Source organism: Vulpes lagopus, chromosome 1 (assembly GCF_018345385.1).
Source record: "Vulpes lagopus strain Blue_001 chromosome 1, ASM1834538v1, whole genome shotgun sequence".
Classification (NCBI taxonomy): domain Eukaryota; kingdom Metazoa; phylum Chordata; class Mammalia; order Carnivora; family Canidae; genus Vulpes; species Vulpes lagopus.
In genome coordinates, this window is record NC_054824.1 from 70,677,880 (window position 1) to 70,692,460 (window position 14,581).

The following is a 14,581-nucleotide window of genomic DNA, read 5'->3' on the forward strand; positions in this document are numbered from 1 at the left end:
TATTGCATGGATTGTCATTTCAAGTTCAACTTGCTTTAACTTGAATGCAGCTTGCCCTCATTAGGGAGGGAAATGGGAAAACCCCTAGCTCCTCAGTTGACTCCTGTTCCCTGGTCTCAGCACCATACAATGGCTTTTACTCCTCTCCGTTTGTGCAAAATGCATGAAAAATGAAGGCAGAGCTATTTTCTGATAATCTGCTCACAAAACCGTGGAGGAAGCTGATTGCGGATATTTTTTTTCATTTTACTGTTTGTGAAAATGTTTATGGCTAGTATAAGCTGCCTTGGGAAATATATAACTCCTTTCAACCTTCACTGTAGCTGGGAAAATGGGAGGTCAGGAATGGGAAAAATAAGCTTTCAAATGCTGTTCTAACTCAATCATGTTGGTTCTGTGAAAACCGTATATTCAAGCTCCTGAAACAACCTGAAGGGGCCCACAATTCATGTGTCCCTCTAAACAATTTGTTCTTTGGCCAGAGTGGATCATCCAAGGAGAACTATGGTGGTGCTGCCCTGAGCAGATAGTGGGGGCAGGGGTCACGTGACTACTGGTGGTAAATTACTTTGCATACTCTTTTTTTCTTGCTTTCTTTAGGGTCTGGGGGTTACTTTGGAGGAGGGGGTGGCATTAAAGTGAAGAGTGAAATTATTTTGGTATTGGTCAGAGAGTCTCTGTTCTTCACATTGTACCAGAATCTAAGGGAAAGATCCAATTCTCAGGAGTTGGCACCTCCTCTATCCCATCTCATTTCCTTTTTTTTTTTTTTTTTTAGTTTTTTTTTAGTTATTCATGAGAGACATAAAGAGAGAGGCGTAAACATAGGCAGAGGGAGAAGCGGGCTCCCTGCAGGGAGACTGATGCGGGACTCAATCCCAGGACCTGGGAATCATGACCAGAGCCAAAGGCAGATGCTCAACCACTGAGCCACCCAGGTGCCCCTCCCCCATCTCATTTCTTTTTTTTTTTCTTTTTTTTTTTTTTTAATTTTTATTTATTTATGATAGTCACACAGAGAGAGAGAGGCAGAGACACAGGCAGAGGGAGAAGCAGGCTCCATGCACCGGGAGCCTGACGTGGGATTCGATCCCGGGTCTCCGGGATCGCGCCCCGGGCCAAAGGCAGGCGCCAAACCGCTGCGCCACCCAGGGATCCCCCCCATCTCATTTCTAATAGCAGCATGCTTTCTGCCTAATAGTATGCTCAGGAACCAGGCTGCCAAGGATTCAATTTTGACTGTCAAATTTCAGCTGTGTGACCTTGGGCAAGTTACTTAACCTCTCTGTGCCTTGGCATTATTTTCTGTAAAAGGATGATAACAAAGGTGTTCACCTTAATAGTGTTGTTGTGAAACCTAAATAAGGCAATATCTGTAGAATGCTTTAGAACAGTGTTTGGCACATGGAAAAGCTGATCAATAATTGAGCAAGGATTTCCATAGGGAAACTTAGCAGCATGACTGACTTCTTTCTTTTTTTCTGGAACCTACTTCGAATCTACATTCAAGTATTATATTTTCTCCCTTTGAGATATTTTTATTTTTCTTTTCTCTTTACCATTCTACATGTGTCTTACTCCTTTGTAGTTCTTCTTGATTTTTATCTATTCTCCAACTTATCTAGAAATTTCTTGCCAGTCATGTCTTCAGACTGCGTTTATTACACTGTGTGACCTTAGACAAGTTACACCCCCTTTGTGGACCTCAAATTCCACATTTGTAAAATGATGGGCTTCACATTAGATGCTCTCTGGTCAAACATTCTATGATACTGTCACTTGAAATACTCAAGAAGCACTAAAGACCCTCTCTAGTCTGGTGTCCCCCTTCCCAACAGGTATCCTTACTCTTGAATGAATCTGGTTTCACCACTCTTCTTTGACTGTACTGTGTCTGTGTTCCCTTTAGGGCACACAGGCTTCCTCTCACTGTAATTCCTTCTTTATTCTGCTCCCCTTGTTCCCAGCTTAACCAATGCTATAGATCCCACCTAAATTCCACTTCTTCCATGAACTTATCCCTCATCCTGCAGACTTTTTTTAAAAAAAGCTTATTTATTTAAGTAAATTTAAGTAATTTCTGCACCCAATGTGGGGCTCAAACTCAGCCCCAAGATCAAGCATTGCATGCTCTTATGACTGAGCCAGCCAAGTGCCCTCCCTGCAGCTTTAAATAATCTTTATTGAGCTTTACTAAGACTTAATGCACTTTGATCCAGACTGCTTTCAAGGATATACTGCCTTGTTTCATATGTTAATTTTTTTCACCTAACTAGTTTGTAATTTATGTAATTCAGGGATTATAAACAGTTTATCCTTCCATCAACAGGGAAGGTGGGTCTCATTTTCATTTATTCACTAACACTTGAAATTATTTAACTTTGAAATGTTGGCAATATGGCAGTATGGTGGGTGTATTTTAATTTGCCTTCCTCGTGTTACTACTGTGGTCGGGGATCTTTTCATTGTTTTCTCTCTGTGAATTGCTGAGTCATATCTTTTGTCTATTTAAAAAATTGCATTTTCTTGTGAATTCGTGGGAATTTCTTATATAGTCTTTGTAACAATTTTATGTCAGTATCAATATCGCAAATGCCTTCTTCCAGTTTGCTGCTTATCAGTTAAATTTGTATATGTTTCTTTCCTGAATAGAATTATTTAATTTTGACGGACAGTCAGAACCTTCATGATTTGTGCTTTTATAATCTTAAGAAATCCTTCCCAACCCCAAGGCAGTAAAGTTACAATTTTTGCTGGAATATAAAGTGATAAAATGATACTCAGTTTTCTTTATTTTTTTTTTTAAAGGATTTATTTATTCATGAGAGACACACACACACAGACGCAGAGATATAGGCAGAGGGAGAAGCAGACTCCCTGCGGGGAGCCTATTGCAGGATTCAATCCCAAGGCCCCGGGATCAGGACCTGAACAAAATGCAGATGCTCAACCCCTGAGCCACCCAGGAGCCCCAATACTTAGTTTTCTCAATGAGAATATTTTAAAAGTTTTTTGACCAATTCAATATATAGAATTTGAGGGATGTAGAAGTTAGTAAAACGTCTGCTAGCTATCTTTATTTAGTTACTAACTCATGAGATTAAAATCACATATTTTATTGCTCAATGTATTAATATAAAGATGGTGCTGTTTCCACTTGAATGTCATAAAACAAATTTATTTTCATTTTTTAAAAGATTTGAGAGAGAGAGCATGTGCATGTGTTCAAGGGGGAGGGACAGAGGGAAAGAGTGTCTTTTTAAAAATTTTTATAATTAATTAATTAATTAATTTGCAAAGAGTGTCTTAAGTAGACCCCATGCTTGCTGAGTATGGAGCCCCATGTGGGGCTTGATCTCGACATCCTGAGATCACAACTTGAGCCAAAACTGAGTCGATCCCTCAACCTACAGCACTATACAGGCACCCCAAACGAATTTATTTTTATTCTTGTGTATTTTTTGATTATGTGAATGACTTCCAAATTCTTTATTTATTTTTAAAAATACTTTCTTTAAATAAAATAAATACCAAAAATATTTCATTATTTATCTCCCCTGCCCCCCACAACTATCAACCTGTTCATCTGTGAACTCTTTTTTCTTTTTTAAATATTTTATTTATTTATTCACGAGAGAGAGAGAGAGAGAGAGAGAGAGAGAGAGAGAGTGGCAGAGACACAGGCAGAGGGAGAAGCAGGCTCCATGCAAGGAGACTCCATCCCAGGTCTCCAGGATCACACCCGGGTTGAAGGCAGCGCTAAACTGCTAGGCCACCCGGGCTGCCCCGAACTCTTTCTTTCTATTTTAATTTTTCATTTTTTTTAGATTCCATATATAAGAGAAATTATATGTTATTGGTCTTTCTCTGGCTTATTTTACTTTGCATAATGCCCTTGGGTTCCATTCATGTTGTCATAAATGGAAAGGTTTCCTTGTTTTTTTTTAGGCTGAATCACATTTCATTGTGTATTTATGTGTGTACAGCCATATGGATAAGTTGTCCATCTAGCCACTAATGGACACTTAAGTCATTTCCATGCCTTGGCTGTTGTAAATAATGCCTAATGAACATAGGGGTGCATATCTCCTTTTGAGTGAGTGTTTTCATTTTCTTTGAATAAATACTCAGAAGTGGAATTGCTGGATCATGTGGCAGTTCTATTTTTAATTTTTTGAGGAATCTCCATATTGTTGTTGACCGGTGTGTGGTCTGTAGGTAGGACTGTAAATTGGTGCAGCCACTATATAAAACAGTGTGGAGTCCCCTTCTTATATTTATTGACATCATTTTAGGATAATGTGTCTTTTCCAAACAGCTTTGAAAGAGTGGTCCTAGTCTGAGAAGGAAAAAAACCTGAGGACTTATGTATGAGGTAATTGTCTTTTTTTCTGATGAGTAGTTTTGGGTGGAAAACCTTTGCCTTATATTTATTTGGCCATATATGATATTTCACTATGCTTTCTTCCATTCGTGTTATTGTTTTCCTTTCACATTCAGATCTTTTTTGCTCTGGAGTTTTTCTATATGTTGGGAATAAGGACACAACTTTCTTTTCCTCTCAGATAGTAAATTGATCTTCTTAATATCACTTACTAAATATTCCATTTATTCCCAGGGATTTTATTTTATTTTATTTTATTATTATTTTATTTTTTATTCCCAGGGATTTTATACCAAATTTCCCTATATGTATGGATTTGTCTCTGAATTATTCAGTCCATTGTTTTGTCAGTTCCTATGTCAGTGTCATATTGTCTTAATTATTACGGCTTTTCATGTGTTTTAATATTTGGCAGGGCTGGTTTCATTTCTCTATCACTTCACCCCTCCCTAAATCCTATTTTGCTCTTCTTTTCAGAATTGTCTAAGATATTCATGGATTTGATTTCCATGTATGTTTTAGAATCACTTTGCCAAGTTCTCCCCAAATCTTGCTATGATTTGGTTAGGACAGCATTTAGGTTAGTGATATGGGAAGAAATTGACTTCCTTGTTATGTTAGGATGCCCCATCCATGAATATGTTTTCACTTTCTGAGGTGTTCATTTATGTACTTTAATAAAGTTTTCCCTTCTATTCATAAAGTTCTTATACTTTTTAATGTTAATTTCTAAACACATTATGGTTTTTGTTACTATTATAAATGGCTAGCAATGTTCAGTTGTTTTCTAACTGATTATTAGGAGTATAGATTTTAGAATCCTAAATCCTCAGTTCAAATCATGGTTCTATTCATGTCTGGATAAATCTGGATGGTTGCTGACCTCTCTCTGCCTCCATTTTATCATAGTTAAGATGGAGATAATGATATTATTCAAGAGTTGCGGTAGCAAAGGAGGTAGAATATTCCCTAGCCGTTCAAATCATTCCGCTGCAGGAGGGAAGGATAATGGGCTAGTTACAGCAACTGTAACCCAAGGTCAGGGTCTGGAGCAGTGAATCCCATAGAGAAGAGAGAGTGGGAGGACAGAGGTGAGGTGGGGGTGGGTAGGGACAAGGTTGGACAGACTGGGAAATAATGTAATCCTGGCAGGGTGCAGGTCTTTGAGAAGACACTGTCTTCTTTGAGAAGACACTGAAGGAAGTCACAAATGTGGTCTCACACTACGGGTTGTAGATCACAAATGATTGATGAGTTGAACAATTTTTGAGTTTATAAAATTGAGGCTTGAGTTAAAACCATCTGTCCAGAAGAGGAACCTGAGAATTTACAGGGAGCAACATAAGGAAGTACCTAGAAGGGATTTATAATTAGGGCCATGCTCTCAGGAAGAGCATGAGACCACATTTGTGACTTCCTTCAGTGTGTGATGCCCATGATGTTACTGTAGTTCCTTTTTGTTTTAGTCAATCCAAGCTCCTGGTAGACCCCCAGCAGCACCTCATAACATTGCCAAGCTTGTGGAGTTATATATCAGGACTGCGATGCCAACTGCCTTTCTCTTCTGGACGTGGCTTCAGCCCAGTATTTGGTTCTCACCTCCAGCACCCCTCAGTGGAGAGGACTTTCTGTCCACCATGCCCTCAATGGTTTCTCTTTTCTCTTCGAAGTACACTGGCCTTATTGCTTACTTGCTTTAACATCAACTCTTCTCTTTACAAATGTTTTTTCTTATTCACCAATTGACCTAAAAGCAAATGGCGTGGGGGCAGAGTCCATATTTCCTAGTTGGGTATTTCTTGTAATGCTCTGCACAGGAACACTGTGGTTAGTCCACTTGTGGCACGTGGTGGACAGCCCAGGGGGAGAGGTGTGTGAAAGGAGAGGACTGGCTCTTGGAGCTTGGGTAGTGCCAGTAAAAGAGGGACAGCATGTGGGAACGCGGCTACAGCTCCCTCATTCCTATGGTTCTGGTGGTCCTGGCACTACAGAAATAGTTATTCAATCACAATGGACAGGGCACCTAAAATGTTCTTTTGGGTTGATGTGTTACCTATGTCCGTAAAATTAGGAGGAAGAGGAGAATGAAGAAATCACTGAGCACAGGTCTCTGGGTTTTCTGTCTTGCTTTATTCTAAAAGGTACTCTCAGTCTTCTTATTAATAGAGAAGTGAAATCTTCTGCAGTTCCTGCTGCTGCCTCACAAATGGTTTCACATCTCCTTTGGCTGCCGGGGCAGACACTCAGACTCAAGAGGGAACTCCGCGTGGCCTCAGCTCCCTGGCATGTGGCCAACCCTGTGCAGGCACGGGACCTCACCGCAAGCATTCCTGTGCCAGTGCAGTCTTGGTAGACATTGGAAAGGATCCCAAGCCCTGGTTCCTGCAAGGTTAGGCTCACCGCCTACCTAGGGGGAGGAGGAAGAATGTAAAGGGGAAGTGTGTGTATGCAGATGGTTGGGGGGAAGAGTTTGCACAGTTTTGAAACTGTTAAAAGAGAAAGCCAGGAGATACTTGTTCTAAGAACAGAAGGAATTCTGAGAACGGGGAAGCTAAGACTTGAACAGATCAAGTGGCTTTCCCTTTATCTTTCTCTCAGTGGAGGTCAGCGCTGGCCACCTTTACATGGGTCACCTCAGCCTCAAGATGTAGTGAGTGTGTGGGCATGCTTGCGTGTGTGCACCTGTGTGTGAATCTTTGGACCTGTTTTCAAAACTGTAAGAATGAAGACACTTAGGTCTTTTAAGATTATATGAGATGACATGGGAAGGGCCTACCTAGTATAGTATCAGTTCCAAAGTTGAAGCTCAACACATTTTGGACCCACCACCCAATTTTCTGCCCATTCTAGCTCACCTGATGGCTTATTGAGGAGGTAGAGTATAGAAACATCTTATAATGAAGGTAGGGTTGAGAGTGGGGGTGCTGGGAAACATGGACACGACTTCAGTTAATCTTGATTAGTTACACAAGTCTTTTGTTTCTTATTTTCATCTTTCTATTCATTTTTGGTACATGCTTCTTTTTCTTCATAAATATTGATTCTCTTGAGATTAGGGACTTTGGGGAGGGGAATAGGTAAGTGTGGTATCAAGGGTCTCCTAATCCTCTTTCATTTAGCTCACTACTAAATCAAATCCAAAAGCTTGCAGAAACTAAGGTGAGGAGACACAGCTCTGAAGCCACTGGGGAATAGAGAGAAGCCAATTTAGGGTTTTATATTTGTGATAGAAAAAGCCACCAGCTGTATACTTCACAGTGGAATAGGAGAATGAATTGCCAGTTAAAATCTGCCTTTTCCAGGGGAAGTAAAGGACAGAAGCTTTGTCTTATTTTTCTAGTGGCTTCATATGCAGGGACCTGCTCTGGGACAGATAGGCTCAGTGGGAGAGACACACTGTTGAATGTTGAGTTTGGGGAGGCAGTTGAGCTTTGGGAACTGATCCATTACCAGCTATTTATCAAGGGTTTAAGTGGAGTTGTCCTGCGGTCTGCCCTAAGATAGCTGAGTGGTGGAGGATAGGATTTCCTGGCTCCAAAAAGCAGAAAGGATGAAATGAAGTTCTGCTGGCTAGAACAAAAAAAGCAATGGAATCCCAGGGAGGGATTTTCCAGTCTGTCTCCGACCTCTGAAGTGGAGCTGCTTCCCTTATTCTGCAGTTGTGCTTTGAGGCGAGATAACTCTGTACTCTCCTAATACCTCCTTCCATCTTAGTATTCCTGGCTCTGCCACAGCTCCGGAAGGGCCTTTCACCATCCCACCTCCATCTCCAGGTAAAAGGACAGACCAAGGGTTGCTCAAAATCTGAGTAACCTCCCTCTAAGGGACATGAGAAGTTATCTAGTCCCAGTCTTTTGGAAGGATATTGAAAGGAAACAGTTAAACCATTGGGCTACCCAGGCTACAAATGTTCTGGGACTATTGGAATTATTTTTTCCACTGATTAAGGAAATCCACCTACAGACTGGTCTTTCCCACAAGGAAAGAGTTAAGGGAAGGAGTTGTTTAAAGCCTAAGGCAGGATAAGATTTACCTGGTAACTGATGACGCTAGGCTAAAGCACTCAGCGATTTGTCTCTGTATTTGTCCTCGCCTCTCTAACCAATCTGACAACTCTTAGTTTGGGACTGACTTAGAAGAGGTGGTTGGAACGGGTTTAGTATCTAGGGGATGGGTGGCTCCAAATCATTCATTTAGTGGGGATCAAGGAGCCGGGGCAATACGGTATTTCACTCAGGGTCTGGAGAACATCTACCCAGGCTGGGCTACTGGAGCAGGTGAGGATTCAAAGACCCTGGAAGAACTGGTCCAGGGGGACTGAATTCCTGGAGTGTTCCTAGAGCAAAGCATGACCACACTCCTACCATTGCTGCTGGGCCTCAGTCTGGGCTCTACCGGAGAAGGTAAGGGTTTCCTGCCTGGGACCTTCCCTTCCTCTGCTCCTTTGGGACAGGGGGGTCAGTTGGATTCAGACATCCCAGACTAGTTTGTCTCTCCAGTATGTACTCTGATAGCACTTTGTACCTTTCTATCTTTGTAGTGATCTTAATATAATTAAGCTTGTATAATTATTTGTGTAATACATATCATTTCCTGGAGTGGGGGCAAGGGCAATATCTCTCTTGTTTACTGATGCATCCTCAGCTCCTAGCACATAATATGTGTGTGTGCTTCATAAATATATATTGGAGTGAATATTTAATATATACAGCATACAACAAAGCTGACTCTTTCTCTTGACCCCTTTCTCATTCAATAATTTGCTCTACTGATGGCCTTGTCCTGGGTAAGCTTTGCTTGAACTAGCAAATAATTTTGGTCTATTCTTGTTCCCATACTTAGTCTCATAAAGAGGAAATAGCATCTGAAAACTTCTCTGCTACTACTTCTCTGTACTACTACTTCTCTGCTATTCCCTTAATTTGTGCTCTCAGAGACTCCAGTACATGAGCGTGGTCTCTAGATGCTACCTGAGGCAGGAAAACTACACCCCACTCATTAGGTGTAACTGAGGCTTGGGCTTCCTGCAGAAGTCTTTGAGCTGCCGTCCTTCTCTGGTTTCTGTAGGTAGCTTTATAGCTCACGTGGAAAGCTCCTGTCTGTTGGATGATGATGGGACTCCAAAGGATTTCACATATTGTGTCTCCTTCAATAAGGATTTGCTGACCTGCTGGGATCCAGATGAGGCCAAAATGGTCCCTTATGAATTTGGGACACTGAATGTCTTGGCCAATTACCTCTCAGATTACCTCAACCAACAGGAATACCTGCACCAGCGCTTGTCTAATGGGCTCCAGGACTGTGCCACACATACCCAGTCCTTCTGGGGATCACTGACCCACAGAACACGTAAGGAGAGAGGGGTGCAAAGGGGCTATCGGGAAGCACAGTTGGAGAGGGGAGGGAGGCCAGGGAGGATCGCTCCATCCCTCCATAGGTAAGAGATTTGAGATTTGGGGAGGAAACAAGCAGAAAATGTATGGACCTGGAATATAGAAAGAGTGAGTGTTGACCCTCAAAAGGTTGTTGAAGGGGATGGGTGAATAAAGAGGCCACTAGGGAGCTATTGAGAAAGTAAGCATGCTTTCCTTCTATTCAGGGTATCTCAGGATGCAGAATTAAGTTCAACCAGGAATGTGTAAGAATAGCCAGAATGCCTTTTCTCCAAATGCTCATGCCTCTTTATCATAGGTTCTGATATTCTAGGTCTGGGATGGGCCCAGGCATAGGAATATTTAGAAAGCTTTCCAGGGGATTTCAACATGCTTTCTTTTTTTTTTTAATTTTATTTTATTTTATTTATTTATGATAGCCACAAAGAGAGAGAGAGAGAGAGAGGCAGAGACACAGGCAGAGGGAGAAGCAGGCTCCATGCACCGGGAGCCCGACGTGGGATTCGATCCCGGGTCCCCAGGATCACGCCCTGGGCCAAAGGCAGGCGCCAAACCGCTGCACCACCCAGGGATCCCTCAACATGCTTTCTTGCCCCAAAGCCCTTCCAATGACTTGAGATTGGTAAAAGAAAAATGAAGACCTCCACAAGACAGAGTAATGTGTCTTAAGGTGTGATTTCTGGGCCACTTTTCTCAGAATTGCCTAGGGAAGATGTTTGTTAAAAATACAAGACCTTGGGGTGCCTTGGTGGCCCAGTTGGTTAGTGTCTGCCTTAGGTCATGATCCGGGTCCTGGGATCGAGCCCCATGTTGGGTTCCCTTCTCAGCGGGAAGCCTGCTTCTCCCTCTCCTCCCTGCTTGTGCTCTCTCTTGCTACTTTGGTCCCTCACTCTAAAATAAATAAATACAATCTTCTAAAAATTTCATTCTTAAAAGAAAATAATGCAAGCCCTTGAATGTCACTACAGATCCACTTGGTGAAAATATTTTGGGATGCAACCTAGGGAATCTGCATTTTAACACAATTTCTTGGATTTTTATTTAAGATTCTGTTTTGAACAGCACCAAGATAGAGGCAAGCAAGAGGGTCATCTAGGCGAATAAAGTAGTAGAGAATGGCAATATTAACAATTCCATAAATTTGGATTACACAATTCCAAATTTAAGAGCATTAGATCTGAGTGAGGCTCGTTTCCTTAAACTATCTGAAGTAAAAAATGCTGCTTCATTTGAAGCCACTTAGTTTGTTAAATTAGGTTTGAGAGCAGATGTCTTTTCGTACCTTTACAAACCTCAACCTACAACTCTTGACAACTGTTAGCTTATATACTTGAGATAAATACAGCGACTTCTGGAACAGCCTGCAATTCAGAACTGGCTTCTACTTAATGTGATCAACTGTAATTTTGGAGCAGGAAAGAAAGGAAAGGGCAGTGAAAGAATGGGAGGAAAGAAAGAGCAAAGCAGGAGTAAATCCTAACTCCTCTTTTCCAAAGGGATGTGGAGGCATGGAGTGGGGGTGGGGAGGGTAGGTTGGCAGAAGTCAGGAAAAATTGAAGTAGGAAAGAAACCAGGTTGGAGAAAAAGCCAGAATGTTGTCCTCTTTCCTGACTATGTTTTCCCCCTATGCAGGGCCACCAACTGTACAAGTAGCCAAATCCACTCCTTTTAACACGAAGGAGAGTGTGATGCTGGCCTGCTACGTGTGGGGCTTCTATCCAGCTGATGTGACCATCTCGTGGAGGAAGAATGGGCAGCCTGTCCCTTCTCACAGTAGTGCCCTTAATATGGCCCAGCCCAATGGAGACTGGACATATCAGACTGTCTCCCATCTAGCTACAACCCCTTCTTATGAGGATACCTATACCTGTGTTGTGGAGCACATCGGGGCCCCTGAGCCTGTTTGTGAGGACTGGAGTAAGTGTATGGTGGGTGGGAGGAATTAGGGTTGAAGCAGAGAGCTGCGAGAGGGTGGCTAAAAAAGGAACACCAACATTTTGGCACAGGGAGTGACATGGACAGGTCCATGGTATATAGCAGGGAGGGAGAGGCTGAGAATGAGAAGCAAGTCTGGAGGAACTGGTAGAGGGTTGATAACCAGAAATGCGGCGATGGGATACAGGAATAGAAAGAGTTACTGTCATTGATGGCATAGTGGTGTGGTTGATGCTGTTTTATGTGTGCCCAAGGGTGGCAGGGAGCAGCATGGCTGTCCTGAAAAGGGGATATGATTTGGTGACCTTGTTTTCAAAACCAAAAATTGTCATGCAACATTTTAGGATCCTCAGATTCCAACTATTGTGTTGTCTGATCAGTAATGGGAATTGAAGGAATAAAAAAGGTTTCAGAAGAAACAGGACTTTCTCTTGGTGTGGGGGTGGTACTGAATTTGGGCTACTCTGTTAGGGAAGTAAAAACCATGGCTGGCAAACACTTTGGTTTACATGCTTGGAGGCTAATGAACAAGGAATCAATGAGCACTGTTTGAACCCCAGGACTGGAAGTAGTTAAATGTACCAAGAGATTTGGTACACATATATGGGGAAAGAGAAGGGGAAGAAATGAAGAGGGATATCTCTGGAGGGCTAGAGAACAGAATCCCAGCCTGGCTATTGAGACCGGGCTCCCCCTTTGGGGAGTATTGTCTTGCTGGGCAGCTGAGAAGGGCATGAAGAGCAGAGAGAGGAACCCACAAGCACACCTGAACTCTCCTGGGAGTCTTCTCATCATGCACCAGAGTTTCCCTTGGTGATGGAATATTTATTTTAGCATGGGAAAGGAATCCAGGTGGGGTGGGATTCAGAGTACAATGGGTTTCAGGAGGTGGGAGCTATGGAGTGGGATGGAGCCAGATTCCGGAAATCTCGATGTGGACAGGAAAAGATTCATCAGTATTCAGATAACTCATGAATGGGATCATTGAGAGTTAAGAAAGGTGGAAAGACATTTTAATAGACAAATACTCAGGTAGAGCACATAAGGGAGCAGAAATTGTCACTATGGGGTTAATGGAAAGGGGAATGAGGAGTCCTTTATTCTTTGGTGAGAGAACTTCAGGGTGAAGAAAGGAAAAAAGATGCCTTGAGAGGTCCCACTGTATTAGAGAGGACCTGGAAGGTAGGGTGCCAACTCTGGTGAGAGGGGGTCCCCCAGTGCTACCCCAGTAGAGAGCTACAGGATGGGGATGTTGAGGAAAGTCTGTTTCCTTGGGAGTAGGTTGGTGTGAGCTAGACCCTTGGTATTAGGCTAAAACACCTTTGCACCTGCTAGGTGGAGGTTGTACTAAATTAAGTTTCTCTAGCAATGAGCAACAAATTGGTTCTAGTAAGTTTCTATTTTTGCAGCACCTGGGCTGTCCCCAATGCAGATAGTGAAGGTTTCTGTGTCTGGAGTGACTCTGGGCCTGGGCTTCATCATCTTCTATCTTGGTTTGCTCAGCTGGCGGAGAGCTGGCTCCTCTGGTGAGTGCCACCCCTAATCTCCTGTTGCCAATCTTGCTCCTAGTTTCTGCTCACTTTCTGTTGGTGAGTGGTTCTCCCATTGCTACCTCATTTGCTGTGAGTGATGCCAGGCACTTTTATCCACTGTCCTCTAATCAAACATTTTCTTCTCCTAGGCTATGTTTTTCTCCCTGGAACCAGTTATCCAGAAGGTAACATCTCTATTGGTCCATTTGCCTATTGGTCCTTTGGAGGAGTGAGAGATCTCAGGAGTCTGTGTTGGGCTCAGCTAATGGTGCTTATAGTAGGAGTGAGGTTCCACCAGGATGTAGCCAAGAGCATAATTTATATTGCCATTGTTGGTATTAGGGGCAGGGAAGAGTAGCACCTACACCCCTTTCTTCTATCTGATTGAGCATTGAAGGGGAGACGATTGAAAGTGGCTCCTTGGTGATCTAGAATTTTTGATACCATTGTATGGCTTGCATGGATGGTTATAGAGACAGATGATGGGGTCAGGTTGGTTTGAAGCCTCATTATCACCTTTCTATTTCTTTTGCAGGTCAACATGTTTCCTAGAGGCAGAATCCTACAACTTCTACTCCAGTGAGGAGATTCAAACTCTTAATGATGTTGCCATGTCCCCCCAACATCCTCAGACCCTACAAAATTTCTTGGATCCTATGGTTTCTCCATCCAGATCTTTGAACTTCCCAGCCCATCCCATGTAGACCTTAGCAAGTTGGGGGGAACTCACTGCTGGGAATATTCTGTAATCTACTTATTGTCCAAGGCTGTATCTCTGGGTCAAATATCATCTGGGGAGGGAGGTTAAAGGCCCTTCCGGGGGCCACACTGTGCCACAGGAGCCAGTGAGTCATTGGTGATCATCTCTGAGGAATAAACTCCAGTGGAAATGTTGTTTTTCTATGCTTTTTCCTGAGGCCCTGGGGAAGGCCCATGAGCAGAGTTATGGGTTGGGGTTAATTCTCTCTTACTTGACTGGAGGAGTCAGTACCTCCTCCTAATTATTCCCTCTAGACATGACAGAATTAGGGGCAGTCTTCTGATCTGTAACTCATAAGAAGAAATTAAACTGTGGTTGGATGGAGTCACAGGATAAGGGAGAGGCAGGGAGCTAACAGTTTACTTGCCCCATAAAGGGTCTTAGGAGGATTGAATGCGTTCATACTCACAGATGGCTAAGAGTGTTGCTGGCACACACTGAGCCCACAGTAGTGATGGTAGTTATTACCTCTTACTCAACTTTCTGGGCCACGCATTGGACCAAGTGCCTTATGTGCATTATTTCGTTGATCCTCATCACAACCCTGACACAGATCCTCAGATAGGACTCAAAGGGC

General features: G+C 42.8%; 1 protein-coding gene across 1 annotated transcript; it reads left to right on the forward strand.

Moving 5' to 3' along the window:
- The first annotated feature begins 5,490 nt into the window (after positions 1-5,490).
- On the forward strand, positions 5,491-14,138 carry LOC121501638 (HLA class II histocompatibility antigen, DM beta chain). The gene is made up of 6 exons (XM_041773928.1): positions 5,491-8,787; positions 9,452-9,733; positions 11,410-11,694; positions 13,122-13,238; positions 13,394-13,429; positions 13,780-14,138. The coding sequence occupies exons 1-6, from the start codon at positions 8,733-8,735 to the stop codon at positions 13,794-13,796; spliced, it is 792 nt and encodes a 263-aa protein (XP_041629862.1). The 5' UTR covers positions 5,491-8,732; the 3' UTR covers positions 13,797-14,138.
- Positions 14,139-14,581: the final 443 nt, after the last annotated feature.